The sequence below is a fragment of the Equus przewalskii genome, chromosome 20 (genome assembly GCF_037783145.1).
Source record: "Equus przewalskii isolate Varuska chromosome 20, EquPr2, whole genome shotgun sequence".
Classification (NCBI taxonomy): domain Eukaryota; kingdom Metazoa; phylum Chordata; class Mammalia; order Perissodactyla; family Equidae; genus Equus; species Equus przewalskii.
Genome location: NC_091850.1, coordinates 8,294,198 through 8,317,135, shown reverse-complemented (window position 1 = coordinate 8,317,135; position 22,938 = coordinate 8,294,198). Strand labels below are relative to the sequence as shown.

Sequence of the window (22,938 nt, the reverse complement as noted above, 5' to 3'; positions counted from 1 at the left end):
CGTTGAATGTGAGTAGAAAAAATCCTTCAAATACAAATTCTTTTGTTCAGCGCCCTTTCCACAATGAAATATCTCGCATCCTCTTCTACAATAAAGAGTTTACATGGAAGGCAAAAGGAGGGGGCAAAACGGTTATGGGCCAAATGATCGATGGTATGTGGCAGCGACCAATCTGGACTTCTTTTCTAGCCTTAGAAGAGCTGGCTGGTGGCATCTGGGGATATAGCCCCACCAGAAATATCGAAGTCCATGCATTTAGATGTTACTCAAACACTCACAAATAGGTAGATGCAGTCTCAGAGGAGGGTAAAAAGGATGCAACCAATTATCTCAATCCCGGACACTACCTAGATAATTTGGATAACGTAGTGTGGTATTCCAAGGGATAGATTCCTCCTACTGCAAATTTAACCCCAGCTTTTCAGGGAATAGACAACTTCCATCTGAATCATTCTTACAAGCTGAATTTTTATTTTTACTAAATTATCTATGTTAAAAAAAGATCTGTGCCTGGTGTGGAATTTCACTCCATCAAGTGTTACAATGTCTTTTTCATTTTCATTACAAGCAGGAGAATGAATGTAGGACAAGTGTTAGGAAACATGGCAATAAATTAGAATATAATTTACAAAAGGAAAAAAAGTAACAGTGTACCACATTAATACTGAGTATAAAATAATAAGCAACAACTAATCACAATAATACAAAGGTAATTTCGTTCTGTATTATTAAGGATACCTACGTGACATTCACTCAAATAAAAAATTCCTAATGAAATGGACTGCTTGGGGAGTCATATGTATCTCAAGGGGTTAATTACTGGGGTATGTTTACCTTCCCCTTTTGGTCGGCCTTGATGCAAGTGGCAGATACTGTTCTCAGCCATGGGGTGCCAGTCTCCTTGGGGTTCCCTAAGTAGTCTATAAAGTTCACTACTTTTGTGGGGCCTGTCATGGTGGCTCAGCCTCCCCTGACAACCCTATTGTTATTCTTTAGGAATAGAGCATCATGTAGCCACATGGTTGACTACAGAGCGGCAACGGTTTTGTGATGCGCTGTGGAATACGACTTTTTTCCCCACTCAGGTTTAAATTCAGCGCCTATTGAAAATATTTAGTCCTGTTACATTCTGTGTTGGTTCCTTCTAGAATGGTAAGCTGATGCTGCCCCCAGGAGCTCTGTGCCTCCTGGCCTTGGTACTGGTGCACACCCCAGAGGGAACACTAGCTGCCCCCGCTTCCAGCACCAAGGGGCTGCTACATGGGGTCCAGGGGGATGGCCCTCACAATGTTAGTTTCCAGGCAAGGTGAAAAATAGTCTTGTCAGTAACGTATGAAATCTTTTTGAAATAAAAACATGAGCTGATATTTATGTTGGAGAAAAGCAGATCCCGATAGCAAAGCTATGCCTAAAATGCCACAGAAACCACCCATCTTTTATTTATTTTATTTCACCAGGGCACATTAGCACCAAGTTAACTGCTCTTTGCAAAGGACCAAAGGAATTCAGTGCTGGGGCCGCGCTGCCATGGGCTGCCTTCCTTCACCGAATGGTTACGGTGCAGCTGGGCTGGTCTTCTAAGAGCAGCATAAATAGCAGCCTTGGCACCTACAGTCGTGTATCGTCAATAGGTCTCTCTCGAAAGCTCAGGGACATGAGCCGTGGGGTTGAGAGAGAAAGTAGGTGATGAGATACAGACGACCATGACTAAGCGTGCAGAAGAACATCCTGTGCCGACTGTCCAGAGCAAACTTGAAGTTCAGATTGGCTTTTAAAGTCTGTGAGTCTCTTTCCTTTCTGAAAAAACTTAATCATCACATCAGGTCATGGTATATGTGACACACCTGACAAGTAGTTTCAGAGCACAGTGATGGATTTAAGTCAGACATGCTCTTTAAACTGCAAGTACTATCTTTACAAAGTAGCCATTTGGTCTGAGTTTGAGGTGTTGGTGTAGCGTGGTGTACAATGTGTAGGACAAAAAGCACAGCCATCAAGAACCTGCTCCCGGCTCCAAGTGTTCAAGTACACAATATTAATATAAACAAGTACTCTCTTCTTTCTTTTTTTTCAATCTCACTGTCGAATTTCTTGGTGAGCATGATGTGAAACTTGTGGATAGGGAAAATATGAGCTAGCCAATTTAATTTAGGTAGATTTGATTCTAGAATTTGACTTGCCCGAGAAACTGGGTTTCACGTTTAATTGCCATTCAGAGTATCCGTAAAAAATACAAAATACTTGGTTGAGTGACTGTTAAGATTATGCTTTATGATCTCTAGTCTTCATGAGTTGTTCTTCTTTGGTTGTTATCCCTTGCCTACTTTAAACTCAGAGCACACTTATGTGCAAGCACACTCATTTACCCATACACTCAAAAGCGCCCGCACACACACACTTGTTCTCATATAAATAAATGCCCTTCTGCCATATCAAAGAAGGGACATCTGGAACCCATCGTAATTGTCAGCAAAAGGATCTGCCTGGTTGTCACTGAGCCAGTCTATCTTTTGCATAGCATCATCTCAGTAAACTCAACACGCGTACAACAATCCAATGGGGCAGCAGCCGTTCTGTGGCTGGTGAGGATGTAAACACAATTGAGTTGGAGTGACTCAAACAAGAGCTGAGGCATCCTGTGTGATGGTGGCAAAGGGCCTGGTACCTCAGTCTCTACCATACCCCAGGTCTGGCTTCTGCGTGAAATTGAAATGTTTTTGTCTTAAAGTTTTAATGGAAATCTTAGCTTCACTTGCACAATGGCAAGCTGGCCAGCCTGTTAGTGCTGCGTTACAGACTCGCGCAGCTGCAGTAACTGACGCACTGCTTGAAACTAAGTCCTTCATTGTTGTTCGGTTTAATAGAGTTTATAGATGGCTCACAGCAGTGTTCAGAACAGGGGGATTATTCCTAAGGAAATTAAGTGGAATGAAGAAAAATAATACAAACTTTCATTACACTTGATTTATAATTGCTCCTTAAATTACAGTTCAAAGCCCCTTTTAGAATTTAAATTGTGGTGTGGTTGTAGTGAGATAAAGTATAGTAAATATTTTTAAGCTATGACTTAAGATTTCTGAAGCTTCTTTACTTCCATAGTTGACCAAGTCATAACAGCTACATTTTAAACAGTTTTAAATACAAATGGATTCAGTGTCATTGCTAAGTCCATAATAAAAATTATCTTAATGGTCCAAGGAGGTAAACAGGCTATTGGATTTACTCGAAAGAACTCAAACGGTCCACAGTAAGCAAGTCTCCCTGTGCTGTTTGGCTCTCTCCAATCTGGCATTCCCTCCTAATACTGTGTCCAGCACTTTGGATCAATAAATCCCACTTCACAGAAGTTAAAATAATATTGAAATCCTGTCAGCTAGGGCTGACCAGTGGTTACGTTTTCCACAGGGTAACGCATCTGCAAGGACATCAATCCTCTTCCTCTGGGTGGCTCTCTTTGATGGACGCATTTCCATGATGAAATGACAGGGCTCTCTCTCTGGCTTTCCGTGGGTCAGTGTCCTTGGCAGGTCTTACAACACATCTGTCTGAAGTATGCTCGACTGCAGAACTTGAACTTCAGCACCAGTGGGCAATAAGCCACTTTGTTCACATCTTTGCACTCTAACAAATGGGGGCAGAAAATGGAAAACAATTAGAGGCACATAAACAAGCCGATGAGCCTGGATGCTCAGCAGGGACCCCCCCTTGCGCCAATCCACCTTGGCTTTCTCATCCATGTGGTTTTTGTTTTTGTTTTTAAGCACACTCTGTCTGGTACAGCCTACCAGAAACATTCTTTTGATATATTTTAACACAAATTTTTAAAAAAATGATTGCAAGGCTTTTCTCCCAGACTTTTATAAGTATGGTGCATGCCCACTGTGTCTTGAAAGAATTACCATTTGTTGGGATAAGTGATCACTTTAGACAGCTTGGAAACATGAGTCATTTTTCTTACAGCGCTTTTATTGCTTCTTTCTCAAGGGTTATTTTATTCTGCAGTGCAAGGTTATCCAAAATCAAACATGAGTTGCATTGTTTGATACCAAAGTACACATGTCTCCAGAGAATCTCTGCATCTGTGAAGCCTGGGGATGGGCCTGGGTGAATGAAAAGGATTGCTGACAGTGGCCTAGATTCAGCAACTACACTAGACAAAGAGGAAAACTTTGAGGGGTTGGCCTCAAATGGCAGCAGTCTGTGGGTTATGGAAACATGTAGAAATGTCTTTTTTTAATTTGGAAGTGAGACATGGCCTTTTTTTTCCTATGTGTATTTTCTCCTCAGTGCTAGAATTGCCACAGTTGAGGTCTGCAGTTCCTGCAGCCAGAAGATGAATAAACGATTCTTTCTCCATCTCCCCTTGAGGCTGGTTCCAGAAGATGGTACTGAGGGGACAGCATAGAGAAAGGGACACAGCCTTTGATTCTCAGCAACCCCCTATACCCCCATCTAATCCCAGTACTGCTAATAATGATATTCTTCTCCAGTCTTCTCATCACTTTTTTTTTTTCTTCTTCTCCCCAAAGCCCCCCAGTATGCAGTTGTATATTCTAGCTGTAGGTTCCTCTGGTTGTGGTTTTGATCACTTTTATCTGGGGATTTTAAAATACTTTGTAAACCTAGTAATTAAATTTCCATATGCCTCCCAGAATCAAAGTTCCACCCTGATTTTTCCAGGTGGTTATACTGAAGCATGCCGGGTAAGTTGTTTAAAGTAATTAGAATTAGGCAGAACACTAGGTAAAGTTCAGTGGAGTAGAACAGCATTGTTGTTGCTATTGTTGTTTACTTGTTTATTTGCTTGTTTTTTCATGGGTTCAGAAACCTACTAAAGTTCTAAGAGATAATGTACATGGTACATGAGCCATATGATAACCTTGGAAAATTAAATGCAAAGAAATGGCAAAGTCTCCAGGTCTTCTTATTGAAAAATAAGGTGACAATTTTTTGATTTCACTTTCAAGGTTCTTTCAGTGAAAGACTTAAAATTTTAAACTGGAACCCTCAATCCTCTGAAAACATAAGCTCTGCCACCATCAAGCTCCCTCACTCAAGATTTGATTCACAAAGAGAATAATAGAGATTCGAATAGAAACTTTCCACACTAGGATTCTCAATAAATTTGTTTTGGCTGAAAAAAGGTAGGGGAGATAGGAAAAATTTCTTTAAACTTTGTACTAAAAAATGAAATCAGATGATATTTGGTGAATCAAGTTTGAACTTGAGGTGAAAAGATCTCCACATACTTTAATTTGGAGGTCACTGGTATTTTTTTCTTTTCCTCTCTGTCATGACAAGTAAAAAGTAACCAAAAAAAGTTTAGACTGAGAATATTTTTGTGGAAATTTTTTTTTTACCAGTGTTACCAAGAAAGATATATTGTCAAGACAATGCAACTATTAAAATGCTGAGGGGGGCCGGTCCGGTGGCCGAGTGGTTAAGTTTGCGCGCTCTGCTTCAGAGGCCCAGGGTTTCGCCAGTTTGGATCCTGGGCGTGGACATGGCACCACTCATCAAGTCAAGCTGAGGTGGCATCCCACATGCCACAACTAGAAGGACCTAAAACTAGAATATACAACTATGTACCGGGGGACTTTGGGGAGAAGAAGAAGAAGAAAATAAAGAAAACATCGGCAGCAGATGTTAGCTCAGGGCCAATCTTTAAAAAAAAAAATGGTGAGAAGCGCTGACACAGTATCACTCATCTTTAATTCCAGATCACCATCCAATGGGGCAGCCCACCAGCAGAAACCGCTGCTCTCATACTCTGCCACAGGGCTTCGGGGGACTGCTTCAAGTACAAAAGAAACTGCAGCTTTGGCCCTCTTTGCCAACATATAAAAATGATTTGGTGGATAATAACAGATAGAGGAGGATCGGTTGGTTTAATAGCACAAGGAAATAAAATTAGAAGCCAGACTGCTGGGCTTTAATCCTACCTTTACCACTCACTAACTTCATGACTCTCAACAAATCGCTTAACCTCTCTGTGCCTAAGTTCCCTCATCTGTAAATCGGGATGATGAGAGTTCCCACTCCCACAGGGAACATGTGTATCCTATGATCTCACCTAGAGCAGCACACAGAAAGTTTATTAGCACTCGGTAAGTGTAATATATTGAATTACTATTACTATTATCAATATTAGTTATTATTATCTCTTACCACCCGATGACAGTAAGTTGCACTCTGAATTTCTTGATGAGGAGTGTTTAGATTACTACTGAGAAAATGTCCTATGGACACAAGTCAGTATTTCTGGGGTAGAACTTTATTGGGAGATTCATTATTCCATTTTTGGAAGAGTTGATGGATCAGGAAAACTTTGGGATGAGCAAAATACAAGCAAATTCATAGATTTTTTTCCTTAGATTGAGACTTTGGAATCTGATTAAATAATAGATAATAAACAATGAATAGAATAAAGTATTTGTAAATTATTTCTCCTCTCAACTACCGCTCCATCTCCCCATTCAGACTATTACAAATATAAATAGGAATTCTGCTCCTTAGGTAAGAGCTGGAAATGAGGAGACTCTCCTGGGCACAGAAAGGCCCAGCACACGGCCCTGTGGCCAGGAGCACCATCTAGCGTAGGGGTAGGCTGGAAGACAGCTCCCAGGGTGTCCCTCTCTGAACTTCCCAATATCTCTGTAAGTTAGTTCCCAACTAACTTGATTGCGACTAAGCTGATTGAGAGCAGGAAACCTCTTGGGTCCTGGGAGCAGGACCAAGCTTTGGGAGGTAGAGACTGCTTATGAATGTCCCAGGACCTGCCTTCACCAGCAGCACAACACGGTGGTCAGCAGCGGGAGATGTGGAGTCAGATGGGCTGGGGTTGGATTCTGAAGCTGCCTCCTCTCAGCTTTTGTTTGTCCTTAGCCAAGGTACCTAGCCTCTCTGTACTTCAGCTTCTTCATCTGTGAAGCGGAGAGGTGCTGAGACCTGCTCATAGGATGTTGGAAGCTCACGTGAGGTAGTACCTATGCAGCACATGCCACAGCGCCCTGCTCCAGTGAACACTCAGTTCATTAGCTCTCACTATCACCACCAACACATCTGCCTTTGAGAACAAGCGTCATGTATTATTTCTCTGGGGTCCTTCAGAATGTATACAGGCTCCCGGGAGGGGTTACCTATTGGCATACATCAGCAAATTAACAGAAAGATATTAAACAGAGCAGGTAAATTATGATGGGGGTGGGGAGGGACCTAGGGGAAGATACAGGGATGGGGGCTGCCAAGACTCGGACAAAGGGCCTTGATGATACATTAAAATGGAGACTCTTAGGCTGTATGAGGACACTCAGCCTTATTGGAGTGTAGGGGGCTCCCATGAAAGAGGAGCCCTGAGCAAGATTCCATTCCTACTTCTTGGTTTTGCCTTCCAGGGACTGCCTAGACTGGAAGACTCAGTCTTCAGATTGATGAAAATTATTCACCAAAGAAGGTCAACCATGACTGGCCTTTCATTCTCTCAGCCTTTCAACTCCGTGAGAGTTTAATCTAGTAAGAATAACATTAAAAATAATTTATCAAGTGCCTCCTATAGGCCAGGCACTGCCTTAGGCAGTTTTACATATTTATATATTTAATCCTTTTAAGTATATAAAATGTCAGCTTGACACAGACAACAACACTGAAGCTCAAAGAGGTTACGAAACTCATGCTGGGTCACAGCTAGTTTGTCTGAGAACTGGGACCAGAACTCAGGTTTTTCTAACTCCAAATCCACTCTGTTGACATCTAAATGTGAAAAGGTTTCTCCCTGTCAATGCTTCTGTATTCTTGGCAGATACCACTGATGACAAGCCAACCTCTTGGGCATTATTATCAGGGGTTTGCTCGGCCACCTTAGAGAAGGGAAAATGTTTTTTAAAAGGAGGGTTCTAGGGTGTGGGCCTGAATACTTTTCTTCAGCTATACCTTCCTCAAATTTAGTAAAATCACATGAGTGAAAGGTGATTTTAGACACACCAAGAAGTTTTAAAGCCCCATTTTTACAGAAAGCTAAATGTAATCTTTAAAATATTAGTATCAGTTTTAAATTTTATTGGTACATTCAACCCATCTGCCACTTGTTTAGCTTAGCTAGAGAGGATGACTTGTTGAGCTCTTGGACTGACTCACTGACATTTTACTGATGTAGTTAGGCATTAAGTATGACACTTAGCATTCATTAGTCTGCCTTATCCTCAAAGCCTGCTGAAATAGTCTTTTCAATCCCACCCTTGAGCCAATACACAGTATAGCTTACATTTGTGATAAAATCATTCTGAAAAATTTGTGCGTAAATTAAATCACATTTTCCCACTAAAATTAAAATCATAACAGAAATGTTCTGTTTAAATTTCTGAGTGATCTTTAGTTGGCATTGATTTCTAGCCAATGTCTAAAATATCTAAAAAAATAAAAGTTTCTCTTTACCCAAGTAATACATAATCTGTAAATAAACAATTATGCTAGGAGATTTATTAAAAGGAACCTTTAGTTTAAGTAGAATCTTTTTTTAATATATTCACTCTGTAACTGATCTATTCTGAAGGTTTTGGTCTTTATTATCATATTTTCTTCATGCAGATACACTTGTATCTAATGCTTTTTAAGTAATGGAATCTGAGCCAGTAGGGTCAAGGATTTCAAGATGAAGGAGTCTGATTTTCTCTTCTGCTATCATCATGTACCAGCTAAGTACTCCCCTGGGAGGAGAATGACAAGACATTCATTCTCTTTTTTCTTATGAGGCTATTGGAAGGGTGAGAGGTCCTTATTGTGTGGTTTCTAGGAAATAGTTTGTGGCCCTAACTAGTCTCTCCTTTTTTTACATTTCCCTCCCCACTCCCCTGATAACAAGTTTCACTTTACCCAAAGCCAGAGACTTTGGTGGGAAGGACAATTTATGGAGTATTCCTAAATTCTTCTCAGGGAGTCTTGGAATATACCAAGTGCTGGAAGCCAGCCCCTGGGCTCTGCAATGTGATCCAGACACATTATTAGAATCTTAAGTAACTTGCCGGGTATGCTGGAGTGGGTCTCACTGGTATTCTGGGTTTTGATAGAGTTGGATGATAAAATAAGACAACCTGTTTCATAGGCAACACATGAATCTACTTATCATTGACGTGCCAATGGCTTTTTCCCCAGGTGCTTGATATTAATTTTTCAAAGCCCTGACCTAAAAGACGTAATTTCAAAATATACTGAACAGAGGCTTATGAATTTAGGATGCAACTGGATTCAGATTCATTGTGACTTTGAAGGCTTGAATTGGTCCAAGGAGTCCAAGAGCAACCCCTGAAATGCAGCGCTCTTGTATTTATGTCATGAAATGTTGCAAAGCCTGGCTAAATTGTATTATTGGAGGGAGTTGGGCTACACAGGGATATATCCTTCCATGACCAGGTTGGACCATTCAGCATCTTTCTTTGGAGAGCGCATGCCCTCAGGGCCTGTAAGTTCTTTATGAGATTCAGAGGAAGAACACAGTAAGTAGAGAGTTATGACTTAAGCACCTAAGGGTCTAGCTTTTGGATTTCAAAAGTACAACCAGCTGCACCTCTGTCAAACTGCCCATGGAGATGCAGAGCCTGGTGAGAAGTGAGATGACAAAGTCTGTGCATGTGCATGTGTGTGGCAAGAGTTGGGGGAGGGGGATGTGAACTCAGCATACTTTTCCTGATAAAATTGTACTTGACCCCTTGATATTTTACATATTCAGACTGGAAAAGGATGAAACAAATTTCACTTGGGAACTTGACATTATTCATTGCAACGGGAGCAGTCCACCAACTTTTTATCCTCAAAGCAAGGTGATATCAACTATGAAACTTAATTCTGATTTCATCTTACCATAGACTAAGCATTCCTTTCTCTCTTTGCTTCCTCAGTTTCTTCTTACCCAGTCTTACTCCCTGGATGCTACCCACACTCAACCTCAAGGTATATAATCCCAACGTCAATCCAGGGTTCCCTCCAAAATAGGCAGCCAGGAATGTGAACCTGAATGCTAATATGGATTATGAGCTCTTTAAAATGGCAAAGAAAAACTGGTCTTCCTCATCTCCTTGAAATCAAAGTCTTCAAATGACCTTCTCTGTTCCTTTCACTGATTTTAATACATTAGATGCCACTTTAAAAACCCAAATTTAGTAGCTGTTTAGTTTCAGAGGTCTTACAAGATTTCTGGAGCTGCTCAGGCTTTCTCAGAGTCATTTTCTAGAGGGAGATGGAGACCCACTGTCAGACAGCCTGGGCTGCTAAACCAATGTGCACTAACCACACCTTCCCGGGCTCGGTTACCAGCTCATGGCACACCATGAATCATTACCTGGCAGCAATAAATACTAGATGACAGAGTGCCTTGTGCTATTGAGAAGCTGAAAAGACTCACCATATAAACTACAAGGGAACTTGAAACTGCATAAAGATGAATAAAATGGCATTTGGGATAGAATTTCAGGTGAGCTGGAGTAGGCTAGTCTCAGCTGCCAGATGTACTTTAAAAAATTCCTCTGAGTAGTATTTCAAATGTAGTGATACCCAGTATGACTATAATTCACTCTCAGCAGCAACGTGGTGTTACCCTCATCAGTGGCAGTCTGTCAAGATCAAGCCTATAATGCTTTAACTCTTAGCTGAAGGTTTTCAGGAATAAAAAACTAAAGCAGATGTTGAACACGGCAAATTGGACCTCCCTTCTTCCTCCTCCTATTTCCCTCGCACTATTAACTTTTAATTTCTTGATGCTCCACTTCTGATTTTCCTTCTCTTACTAACCTCTGTTGCCTTACCCTCCTTCCATTTCTTAGATCTCTCTCCATTGTTTATTTTTATTTTTAAAAATCTTATTCAAATTCCATTATGTTATTATGGCTTTTGCTGACTAAAGCACTTAATTTCCCTATAGATGCCTAAATTCCTTATCTTGATTAATGGTACCCAGTCACCTAAATCTGAAACTTGGGAGTCACTGAACCACTCTGTATCTCTCATCCCCTTGTCTAACTGTTCATCAGGTTCTTTTTATCTCCTTTCCATTTTATTCTTTTTTTCCAATTCGTTACCCACCTTTTGATCCCTACTATATCTGCCTTAGTTCAAGCCTTTATCATCTCTAGCCTGGACTCTTAGAACAACTTTCTAACTCTTTTCCCACACAAGGCTGCCCTCCCTCTGCCCCTTTACACCTTTGCCATCCTAAGCATGTCAGTCCCCAGTTTCCTTCACTTGTTCCCTAGAACTCGTAGATAGAGCCCTAACCTCTTTCTACTGCATACAGGACCCTCCAAAACCAAGTCCCTGTCTGTTTGTAGCCTCATCTCCACTGCCTGCTCATCTGCCAACCCACTGCAGCCATACTGCATTGCCTCCACGCCCCATGACGTCCCCTGCTAGGAATGCCCAGCATCTCAATGTCTACTTCACAGTTTCATACCTTCCAGTGCCCCACTCAAGCCTGCATTTTCCATCATGCTTCTGCTGATTACCCCTTCCTCTGTGGGTAATCACGGACACTCCTCTGTGGGTACTACTCTATGGACTCATGCTAGCTTCTTTCTACCCCTGTTACGTACGGTACTGCCTGCCCATATTGTGAAAATCATTTGTTTGCATGTGGCTGCCCTTACTAAACTGTGCTCCCTTTGAGGACAGGGATCTTGTCATATTCCTTTCATAGTCTCAGTGCCTGTCAACAGTAGGTATGTTTGCTAATGAATTAATGGTTGGATTAATGGAGCACATTATTTAAAAAACGTCACATATACATTCATATGAGATAAAGCAAGTTCAGTAAACTGTTAAAGCTAGATCCAGATGGTGGGTATTCATTGTAAAATCCTTTCAACTTTGTGTATCAATGTTAGAAGGGGAACCATTTCTTAAACTTTGGTAGTTAAAACTATTCTCAAGATTCTATCAGTGGCCCATTTCATCCATAGAGCCCTCCCTGAAAGACTTTATTTTAGATCCCAAGAGATCTCTATTTGTCCTACTCCGTTTTCCGGTAGAGCTGAACCAGGTTCTCAGTAGCCTCCCACTATGAGTCAAGAGACTCTGACTCTTCAGGGGAGAAGTAGGTCCTCTTCTGCCCTTGTACATTCACCAGAACATGCTGTTTCCCCGACTACTGGACTTTTCTCCCAAATTTCCCTTAGTAAGAGCATTTCTTCTCTCCCTGATCTGATTCCCAGAAGCCATATCAGGTTACTCTCACGATCCTTTCATGCAACAGCCTCTTCTCCTTTGAAAACCATGTTATCTGCCCATTCCATAACTCTAGGAATGACAACTTATGATTCAACACAACTGTTTCATCTACTTTTCCCAAGTACATGCTGGGTTGTTCCAACTACACATTATGGCTGGCTCACAGACCACTTAGTCTATGAAGCTTGCCTTGATCCAAAAGGTTAAGGTCATTGGTCCTTCATCTGAGTTGTCTTAGCACTTGTGTAGACTGCTCCACATAACACCTTCCACCTTCCTTTATTTTTTTTTTAAAGTATCTTCCCTGTAAGACTATGAAGTTATAAATGTATTTGAATTTTCCATAATGAATGGCAGAGGCTGGCCACAGCAAGCATTCAATAATTAGCTGCTGATGAAATGAACAGATAGTTTCAGGTATTTAAATGTGTTCGATATATGCTATTGGGAAGCCAAAGAGAACACAAAACAAGTTATGACAGACATACTCTTTATGCTTTAAATCTAATTTTGTAAAAGAGACTGATCCTCTTTCTTTTAAATGAGCCAACAGTTTTAGGGAATAACAATTCTAAGATTAGTCATACTTTGTTGGATTAATAATTTCCTAAAAGTTTTCTCCTATACTGAGAAGACTAAAAATACTGTCTTAACTGCTTACTTCAGATTAATAAAAGTAATTTGACCAAGCAGATTAAATGACCATGAGGTGTTTCTCCAAATAATTCAAGAAACCTCAGATTAACACCTATTCATTTTAACAGAATTTCTTTAAGGCAGAAATAAGTGCAGTTGCAAACGATATTCCACTCACTCTGAAACCAGCACTGCATCTTCACCTGCAAAGCTTGTGTATAAATAATGAACAACCAAAGAAAAGCTTTTGGAGAAATTACTAAAATGGCCTAAAATAAAGCCATAAACATAACTTTAACATATTTATTGTTGTGGGCATGTCAAAAAGCCAGTTCTTTCAGCAATGATTAAGCCTTAATCTGTTGAATCAGGCTGATGGTCATGCCAGAAGTTTCTCTACTTCATAACCAGAAGCTCTGTTTTCATGCTAAAGTTCATAGCCTACTTTAAAGAGTAAATTAAGAGCAACATGAAAATGTAGTTGAAACTGACATGCCCTTGGGCTCTGCCAAATCTGGGTTCAAGTTCTGACTCTACTAGTTCCTAGTCTTGTAATTTGGGCAAGTCACTATTCCTCTCTGTATATGAGATATACATCTTATATATAAGACGGATAATAAAAATAAAGAACCTAAGATAATACCTAACATACAGCAGTTTAATATGATAGTTATATCCTCTTTTCCACCTCAACCTTTTATCTTCCAACTCTGAAAGAAAAACAAACCCCTAAACACACATGATTGATTGCTAATAATTTACAATGGATAAAAGTTGTTTGCTGCAGTCTTACAGAAAAGAGATATTTTGATTTAGATCATTTAAAAGAGAGAGTTTTGCTAAGAAAAGTACTTTTGTTTGTCATGGATTTTGAGCCCTTCTCAAGACAAGGAAAGCTATATTTCCAGAATGTCCTTTACCAAAGGGACAAAAAAGAAATAGATGGCATTAGAGCCAGAGGTTTTGCAAATTAAAGCTGTGATTTTGAATTAAAGTAGAACAAGGCTATATTTCTTTGAGAGAGAACATCATACAATAAGTATACCATTTTGAGGCTCAGATATAAAAACCAGACTACTTGCAAAGATGCAAGATTGCTGTATCCTGTCATACAAGATGATTGCACTCCCTAAAATAAATTCCTATGGAAACATTTCAAAAAAGTGAATGTAATTTTTTTTTTTGGTGAAGAAGATTGGCACTGAGCTAACATCTGTGGCAGTCTCCCTCTATTTTATATGTGGGACACCACCACAGCATGGCTTGATGAGCAGTGTCTAAGTCCACGCCCAGGATCCAAACCTGGGCCACTGAAGTGGAGTGCGCGAACTTAACCACTATGCCACGAGGCTAGGCCTTGAATGTAATTTTTTAAAAATCACTTCAAATGGATAAATCTGGCCAAAAGGAATAGATCTCTTTTTAATAGGTTCATAAGCATATAATTTTCATTTGAAAAATACTAACAAATTATATTCAGGATAGTTCTTTATTTTTGTTTTGTTTTTTAAGCAGAACCCTATAGTTGAGTTTCTTACATAATTTAAATTCACGGCTTCATGTGTTCATGTGCATGTATTTGATCATGTCTCTATTTCCATATAAGAAGGTAGTCTGAACTTACTGACTACGCCATATTTGTCTCCGTATTCCCATGGTTTCTGATATAGTGCTTTTTACATAGTAGCATTCAGGAAATTTCAAATGAATGCCTAACATATTCATTTGTTAGTGAATAAACGAAGTACATTTATTTAAATAAGATATAAGAAAATTTAGTGTTGGCTAGGCGTTGGCTGTTAATAAATGGATTTCCCAATATATAGGAAAGAAAAATGTCAGAGCCCGAAGATCTTTGTCTCCCTTTATAAACAGCTATATAATTATCTTTTTCTACTTTTCTACAATGAGAAAATTAGCATTTGAAACACAAGTAGTTTCAAACACACACTTTCATTACAGTCTTATAACGAGCATGAATTTTAATCTTCACGAAGGTAGAGATCCATTGTTATATCCAAAAAGAAACAGAAGTTTTCACTTTTATGTGTGGTTCATTAGAAATCATCTATATTTCTAGAATGCTAGGTTGGACATGATCTTTGAGATTATCCACTCCAATCTCTCATTGTATGGATAAATCAACTTAGCTCCAGAAAGATGCAGTGACTTAACAAGGTCATATAGCCAGTGGAAGAGTCAGGGAAGACCACAGGTTTCCTGATCACATATCCAGCATATATTCAGCTTTCCCAAATGCTCTTTACAAACTATACCACAATGGTCATTTTATGGGTCTCTTCAAACCCTGGGAACCAGTATAGGTAAGTCACTAGAGACCACAGGCCCCTTCTCCATGGAAAACTCACCTTCAGTATTGGAAATGGGGGTACTGTCACATTTGCTTTCACACTGCTGCATCGATGGAGGCCGGACAGTTTCTGGACAGTCACTAGATGCCTGTCCAGTGTAGGAGAGACATTGCACAGTCCGCATTTGCTGTCCAAGGCCGCACTGAGCAGAACACTAAACCCAAAGACAGAGAGAAACAAAATACTGATCTTAACAATTTTCAGGAGGTAAAAAAGATACTACATAATTTCAAAGACTGTATACATTAGCTTTTAAAGCTCAGATGTAGTTCATCTTGGAGAGCTGTATGATTAGGTCATTCTACTGCAGAATTGGTTTAGAAACTCAAGGATCATGTTGTTACCCTAGAAACGGAAGCAACATAGTTCCCAGAAGACAAGAGATGGCAATTTCTTGGGCTATTATTCCAACAGTTCCAAGCAGTGCTGGTGAACCCTAACAGTATAGTGTGAAAATCCTCAGGATGAAGTAGAATAATCAGAGATTCTAGGGCTGGGACATCACTGGTGCTTTCTGTTTATTACAGGCTTGTGGGCAAACAACCTGATGGTCCATTGGAGTGCTGTGAATCTGACCAAAATATTAGTTCAGAATAACAGCAATGACTGCTGTAGGGCCTGGTGATGGGGCCAGTTTGAAAAAAAAAAAAGAGCTTAAATAGGTACCTTGAATTTTCCAAGGTATTGTCAGCCACACAAAACCTGAGAAGTGGTCTGGCATTAGCCAATTAGCATGTGTCCCTCTCCTTTTTCATGTAATCAGGGATTTAGTTACTTCAGAATTGAAGTTATTCTCTGAGCGGTTTAGTTTCAGCTGGGACTGATCAGCTATCCAAGCTGAAGAAGGAAGCTGGGTCTCTTCTTTGGGCCCGCCCCCTAGAATACCAGAAAGCCTGTGAGATTTGGGACCAAAAAGATGAGGAGCTAACTGGTGCCAAGTGAGGATGATGTTTACAAGGTAAACAAACCAAGGCCCTCTTGGATTTGTTTGCAAAAACTCTCAAAGCACTGACAGGATTCTCATGGATATTCATAAATACGTCTATTTTTAAGCTTCTAAATACAGAGTTACAAATAAATGCACCATAAAAATGTATTAAAGCAGTGCCGGTCCCGTGGCCAAGTGGTTACGTTCGCGCGCTCCACTTCGGCGGCCCAGAGTTTCGCTGGTTGGGATCCTGGGCGTGGACATGGCACCGCTCATCAGGCCACGCTGAGGCAGCCTCCACATGCCACAACTAGAAGAACCCACAAAAAAATATACAACTATGTACCAGGGGGCTTTGGGGAGAAAAAGGCAAAAAAAAAAAATGTATTAAAGCATCTTTGAAAAGATATTTTCACTGGTTAATCTCAATTTTAGGAAACTGAATTGAAAATACAGATGAAAAGAAAAAGACTTGACAATATTTAAAAGAATAATCTCAAATTGATAATTGTAAATTTAGTGAAATCACTAACATGCAAAAACTTTCAACTGACCTTTATATAATAGTGCCTTGAAAGAAAGAATATATAAGGAAGGAAATGCCTACCTGGTTTAAATAAAAATTAAGACAGCATATCTTGTTCTTTAATAGCATGATATCAATCATATATTATGAAACTGTTACACTTCTACAGAGAAATGTTTAACTGCACATAATACTCTTACACTGTATTTTATACTGCACTACATACTTGTGTATTCCACTTGAGTACTTTGCAAATTAAACTAAATATTGTTACACAAACGCAAAGGTTAATTACTTTATGATCATATTTCTTTTGTCTCTCCACAGGGCTGAGCACAGAGCAAGTAAATTTATTTGCCTTAAGGTAGACTGAAAATCTTTGCCCTCTCCCAAATGTCACAAAAGAGGTCTGTAGATACTAACACAATCTAGCAATATTGAATTTTGTCCAGAAATTTTGGTAACTACTTCCATGAAATGCCATTTTTAATAAGTAATGGCAGGTTCAGAGCCCAAAAAGAATCATACTAATGTAGTTACATGCCATTATGATTTATTTGGGTCTCAGATATTAGAAAATGACTAGCTACAAGGTTAATTATAAAACCACAGGAAAAGGGCATTGATTATCTAGAATTTACTTTCTGGAGCATTATTTTTTAATGAAACTTAATAGATTTTCTTTTTGACATTCAAAAGAACAATACTCAATTTTTCTTCTATCCAAATATGCCAATTTGTTTTTAAAGGATTTAAAGTGGCCTTCGTCAAGACAACACAATTTAAAAGTAAGTGAGAAAGAAGAGAGAAAAAATAGGAATTGGAACATAAAATGGAAATAAGTCTAACACAAAAATATATACCAAAAGCCCTGTATACTTGCTTCCCAATTCATAATGTCCATCAGATAAATCCATTGAAGAATAAGCAATATTTCAAAAATTGTCAATCACATTATCAAGCTAATTAAAACCCCCACATCTTTTTTGTGAGGTTGAGAGGAGTTACTCTGCAAGCGGGAAAATTAAGACACTGGTGTTAACTGATTTGTTTTTGAATTAGTTGAGAGAGTTTTGCTTATAATCCAAAGTTTTCGTAGCTTATTCAAATCTCTGGCCATCTCAACTATTTCTCTTTTAATTCTAAGTTAACATGTTAGGATGCAAGGAGTAGGTAGAAGTGGGAAGTGCGTGGATATGGAAGAAACATGGCTAAGTGTGTATCTGTGTGGCTGCTGGTGTTTGTGCATTATTTCAGACACGTATCTCCGACCTAGATTTCTGTGCTGTTACTCATCTCTTGAGCCCTTACAATGACCCAATCAGGAGCCTCAAGTGCCTCAAGCTGCTGCTTCAGCAGGAGCCACAGTCCACCTGCCTTACCTGGCCCCAGTCTCCTGTCACCCAGCGAGGAGGAGGGCAACGGCCCAAACTGCAGCGGATGCGGACAGGAGGTTTGCTCTCCTCTGGACATTGTGCAGCTGGGAATGTTTTAGCGAGGTCACTGCTCTTGCACAGAACAATCCGATGCTTGAAACCTGGACCGCATTTGGGAGTGCACTGGAAATAAAACAAATGCTAATGAATAAGGACAGTTTAAAAAGGAAAATTTAAGGGAAGTCTTAAAGTTAATGTATGTGTATTCAATATACTTATACACTAAATTCTAGGCAAAATCTTTCAGATATGAAAATTTCTTAGGTTTTTAAACAGAAGTACTTTTATCTTTTTTCCTAAGGTCTTTAAGAGCTAAATCCAAAGTTTGCTTTTCTTGGCTAATTTATTTTCTTCTTTTATTGAAGGTAGGTTTACTCCTCCATTCCTCCCTATCCTTGGCCACATTCAGCTGTGACAAGATTCTGCTAATTTTTGGAATGTGGAATTCTTGGTTTTCTAGCTGCTGGGTATAGTCTTCTGAAAAGAATTCTTATGTTATTAGTAGACCGCAAGAACTTTTCTTTGTGAAGCAAGCTGGGGGTTGATTGAGATGCTGATTCTTACAATGTGGTGGCTAAGAATGCACGGTCACAGGTGAAGGTTTATTGTGCAGAAAATCTCTAGACCTTTCTCTATCAGTTAAACATAATGGATTTGACTACTCTTTAGTTGAGCCAGTCTGTTCTTTATACTGAAGAAAAGACTCTTTCTATGTTACAAAGTCTATTATTTACCTCTCTTCCAGGTTAATTGGAGTGCTCTGTTTCTAGAGGCACTTGTTTAGTCTGGTGGCCTACTGAAGTCCCCCACCTTTCTCCCCTGTACGTCTGAACCCTTCTTTAAAGTCTGTACTTCCTATCAGTCAAGTGAGGACCTTATCCACAACATTTTGAAGCCCTGTTTCTATACCTTTCACTCAAAAAACATTTCCAGATTTCCTACAGGTACTACACTAGAGTGGGGGAAGGGGAGTATAAAATAAATAAGAGGGGCCGCCCCGTGGCCGAGTGGTTAAGTTTGCGAGCTCCACTGCGGCGGCCCAGGGTTTCGCCAGTTCGGATCCTGTGCGTGGACATGGCACCACTCGTCAGGCCACGTTGAGGCAGCGTCCCACATGCCACAACTAGAAGGACCTGCAATTAAGATATACAACTACATACTGGGGGGATGTGGGGAGATAAAGCATAAAAAAATAAAATAAAATAAATAAAATAAAATAAAATAAATAAGATGGTCTCTACCCTCAAGGAGCTCACAGTTTTATGTTGGAGACAGACTTGTGACCACAGGTTAAGTACCAAAAAAGAGGATGCAGAATATATAATTTTTGTATCACTAATCACCATCTGCCTATTTATAATTATGTATTTACATGTCTTCTCAACCCTACCAGACTATAAGCTCCTTAAAATTATTTCATTTCTGTTTCTTCTTTGAACACCACCCACCCTGACCCCCAGGATCTAGCAGAGGGCTTTGAGTATGCACTCAATAAATACATACTGTCCTTTATCTGAAATGATGATGGCTTTCATTTACCATTAGGTAAATGAAGACATATTAGTTGTGGGACAGGATGTCTTAATGAACACTGTACACACCCCTGAGTGGCTTTGTCAGGGGCAATCCTTGAACCTGGTACATGTCATAGAAAGAAAGAAAAATATTAACGTTTTTCAGGTGAAAATCAAGGATCCCGTGAAAACTCTTCACCACAATGAATGTAGAACTTAGAAAAAGTTTCATTAAGATGCATTTCAAAGGAGGATAACATCCAGTTCTTCCCAATATAGCTCCAGAAGAGGCTTTAGTTAGGGACTTAGAGATCAGGAGAGAAATTCCTGATCCCTGTTCTTCCTTTCACAGCCAAATCAACATCCTTATTGCCAGCTGCTGCCTCAGTCTACCCATATTTTCAATTACTAGGTCCTACTAATCCAACTCCTAAATCTCTCTCACATCTGTTGATTACTCTCTGTCGCCACTAACTTTACTTCAGATAAACATCATTTCTTACAGTGTAATACTGCAATGCCTTTCTAACAGGTCTCTCATTTCTTGCTCTTACCTCACACCAATCCACTCTCTAAAGCATAAATCCAATTATATTCTCTTTTGATTACAAAGCATCCTTTAATTGCTCAATATTGTCTTCAAGATAAAAATGCAAACTCTTTAAATTTATGCTTACTACACTTGGATAGGAAGGCTTGCTTACTTCTTCAGATTCATCTCTCCATCCTAACTAATTTGCAGTATTGTCTAGTGCTAGCCCAGTGCCACACACAAAGCTAATGCTGCGGCTGCTTCTATGACTACTACTACTATGAATAATGATAATAGTAACAGCAGCTACCATTCAATAAACACTGTACATACTGAGTGTTGTGCTAAGTGCTATAATTTAGAGTCCTCACAAAAATCCTGTGAGATGGCAATTATTATTCTGTTTTTAAAATGAGGAAACAATCTTTGAATAAGTGGTTGGTAGAAAGTCATGCAGCTATTAAACGGCAGTGTTAATGCTCACTCCTATTGAGTGTTTCCTGGATGTTAGGCACTACCCTATGTACTTTGCATATATTGTCTCGTTTAATCCTCACAACAACGTTATCACTTTATATTTCAAGAAACCAAGACAGACAACTATGTCTTATAATCATGTATTCTGTAGAATGAGTAAAGCCCTGATTCAGGTCTCCTGAGTTTGCCCTACTTGTGTCTAGTCCTCTTGACTTCACACCAAGTTTCCTTCACCATCCACCAATGTTAGAAGCCACAGCCATGGAGGATTTCTGTCACTTTCTTAATGCTTAATATTATTATTGATAATAATAACACTGCTACCTTACATTCCATTAGAGTTTCACAGTTCACAAAATACTTTCAGATACATTACTCTTAGAAAAACTTTTGAGAATTGTTACAGATGTGGAAAGCTTAAGCAACCTAAGGTTAAATGGATACCAACTGGCAGAGCTGGAACTAAATCCTAAACCTTCTAATCCATACTGTAGCTCTTAGCATTGGAGAAACAAAGTCATGGGAAGACATGAGAAGTATTAATTATTACAAAAGATAAATTGAGGTAAAGTACAAGAGGATAGAAGGGTACTTCTGACTTTAGGGAGAAAGGCAGCAACACATAGGATGTATAGAGAATTTAGTTTTAGTATTTTAGGCTACGACTAGTTCTTTATATTGGGAACATTTATCGAAATATGTACCCCTCTCCCCTTCACATTTTAAATGCATGCAAATGTATATTAAAGCCTGGGACATATGTCCCTTGCTTATTCTAACATCTTTTTCCAGTAGCAAGAAACTTCTGCTATTATTTGAAGACGGTAGTAATATGTAGCAGTCTTTCTTAAGAGCCTTTGCCAAAGTCCTGCTTACAATTAGGGGAGGCAGACAATGCAAGGACAGACAATTCATTCATTTGTGTCTGAAAAGTCCCCAGGAGACCAAAAACAAAACAAAACAGATTGATAATAATAGGGAGGAGAATAAAAAGAGAAAGCAACGCTAACATTTACTTGTTAAGTATCAGGCAGTGTTTTAAGTCCTTTGCATGTCATAATCTACCTCATCGTCATGGAAACCTCCTGAAGTACTGTTTTCACACCCATTTTAGAGGGGGGAAACTGAAGCAATGAGAAGCACAGATAAATCCAGATAGCAGGTTCCCACTGGAATAAAACTCTGAAATGCAAATGTACAAAGACACAAACCCTCTGTGGGACAATGTGCAGTTATATGCAACGCTGAAGATACAATGACATCTTCTATGGAGACACGAAATAATTTTAGAAAATTACAGCCAAAACTCCACTAAATAAGCCAAGGATATTCTATCTTGTAGCACTAGAAGTAGAGAGAGAATCAACAGGATTCTGAAAATAGTGAATGACTGAAAACTACATTTCTGCCACATTCTGACTCAATGAATAAAACAGCCCTGAGCCCTGCAGATCTAGCCACAAATATTACATGTCTAAAGCCAGAATCTCAACTCTGGTCTCTGCAAATATTGTGCTTCTTAAGGGTGATTATAAAATTAAATGTTTAAAAATTGCTTGAAAAAAACAGTAAAGGCACAGGGACCAGCTTCACTCTAGGTAGAACTGTCTCCTGCAAATTCTTCTGACCTGAGGTCAGAGATGTTCAAGCAGAGATGTTTTTATTTTTACTTCTTCCCATCGCTTTATTTAGCCTACATTTCATCTTTGCCTCTCTTTAGCCTTCTGATAAATAAATATGTTTATCCATCTGACAGTCTCAGCTTTATTTAGCTATCTCAAAAAATAAGAAATTCTAGAGAAGCAAGATGTTGCCATGATTATGCATGATTAATAGGCATTTAACTTTATTATGAGTGCTTCACAGATAATCATTGGTCTATACCCATGTAACAGGTATATATATATATATATATGCTTTTTTTTTTTCTTTAAAGATTGGCACCTGAGCTAACATCTGTTGCCAATCTTCTTTTTTCTTCTTCTTCTCCCCAAAGCCCCCCAGTACATAGTTGTAGATTCTAGCTGCAGGCCTTTCTGGTCGTACTATGTGGGACGCCGCCTCAGCGTGGCTTGATGAGTAGTGCTATGTACACGCCTAGGATCCAAACCAGTGAAACCCTGGGCCGCTGAAGTGGAGCACGTGAACTTAACCACTCAGCCATGGGGCTGGCCCCTGTTACGGGTATATTTTTGCACTTGTTAATTCTGCAGTAAAATTCATTAGTAATAATTAGAAATTCAATATTTAGTTCAGTAATAAAAATTCATCTTTTAGATTAAATCATAGTTGCAAATATCAAAATCC

General features: G+C 39.4%; 1 protein-coding gene across 6 annotated transcripts in view; it reads right to left on the bottom strand.

Moving 5' to 3' along the window:
• Positions 1-448: 448 nt before the first annotated feature.
• The window catches only part of ADAMTS6 (ADAM metallopeptidase with thrombospondin type 1 motif 6), a 308,400-nt gene continuing 285,910 nt past the window's right edge, over positions 449-22,938 (bottom strand). For 5 of the 6 annotated variants that reach the window (XR_011530545.1, XR_011530546.1, XM_070587433.1 and 2 more), the window contains 3 exons: positions 18,055-18,231; positions 15,216-15,372; positions 449-3,621 (listed from right to left, as the gene is read on the bottom strand). Coding sequence is in view for 3 of the 6 variants with exons in the window: in XM_070587433.1 (XP_070443534.1) it covers positions 3,512-3,621; positions 15,216-15,372; positions 18,055-18,231 (444 nt within the window). In the remaining 3 variants the exon portion in view is untranslated. Of the gene's footprint in view, positions 3,622-15,215; positions 15,373-18,054; positions 18,232-22,938 lie in introns of those variants that run through there. The other variant, XR_011530544.1, reaches the window with a different exon arrangement.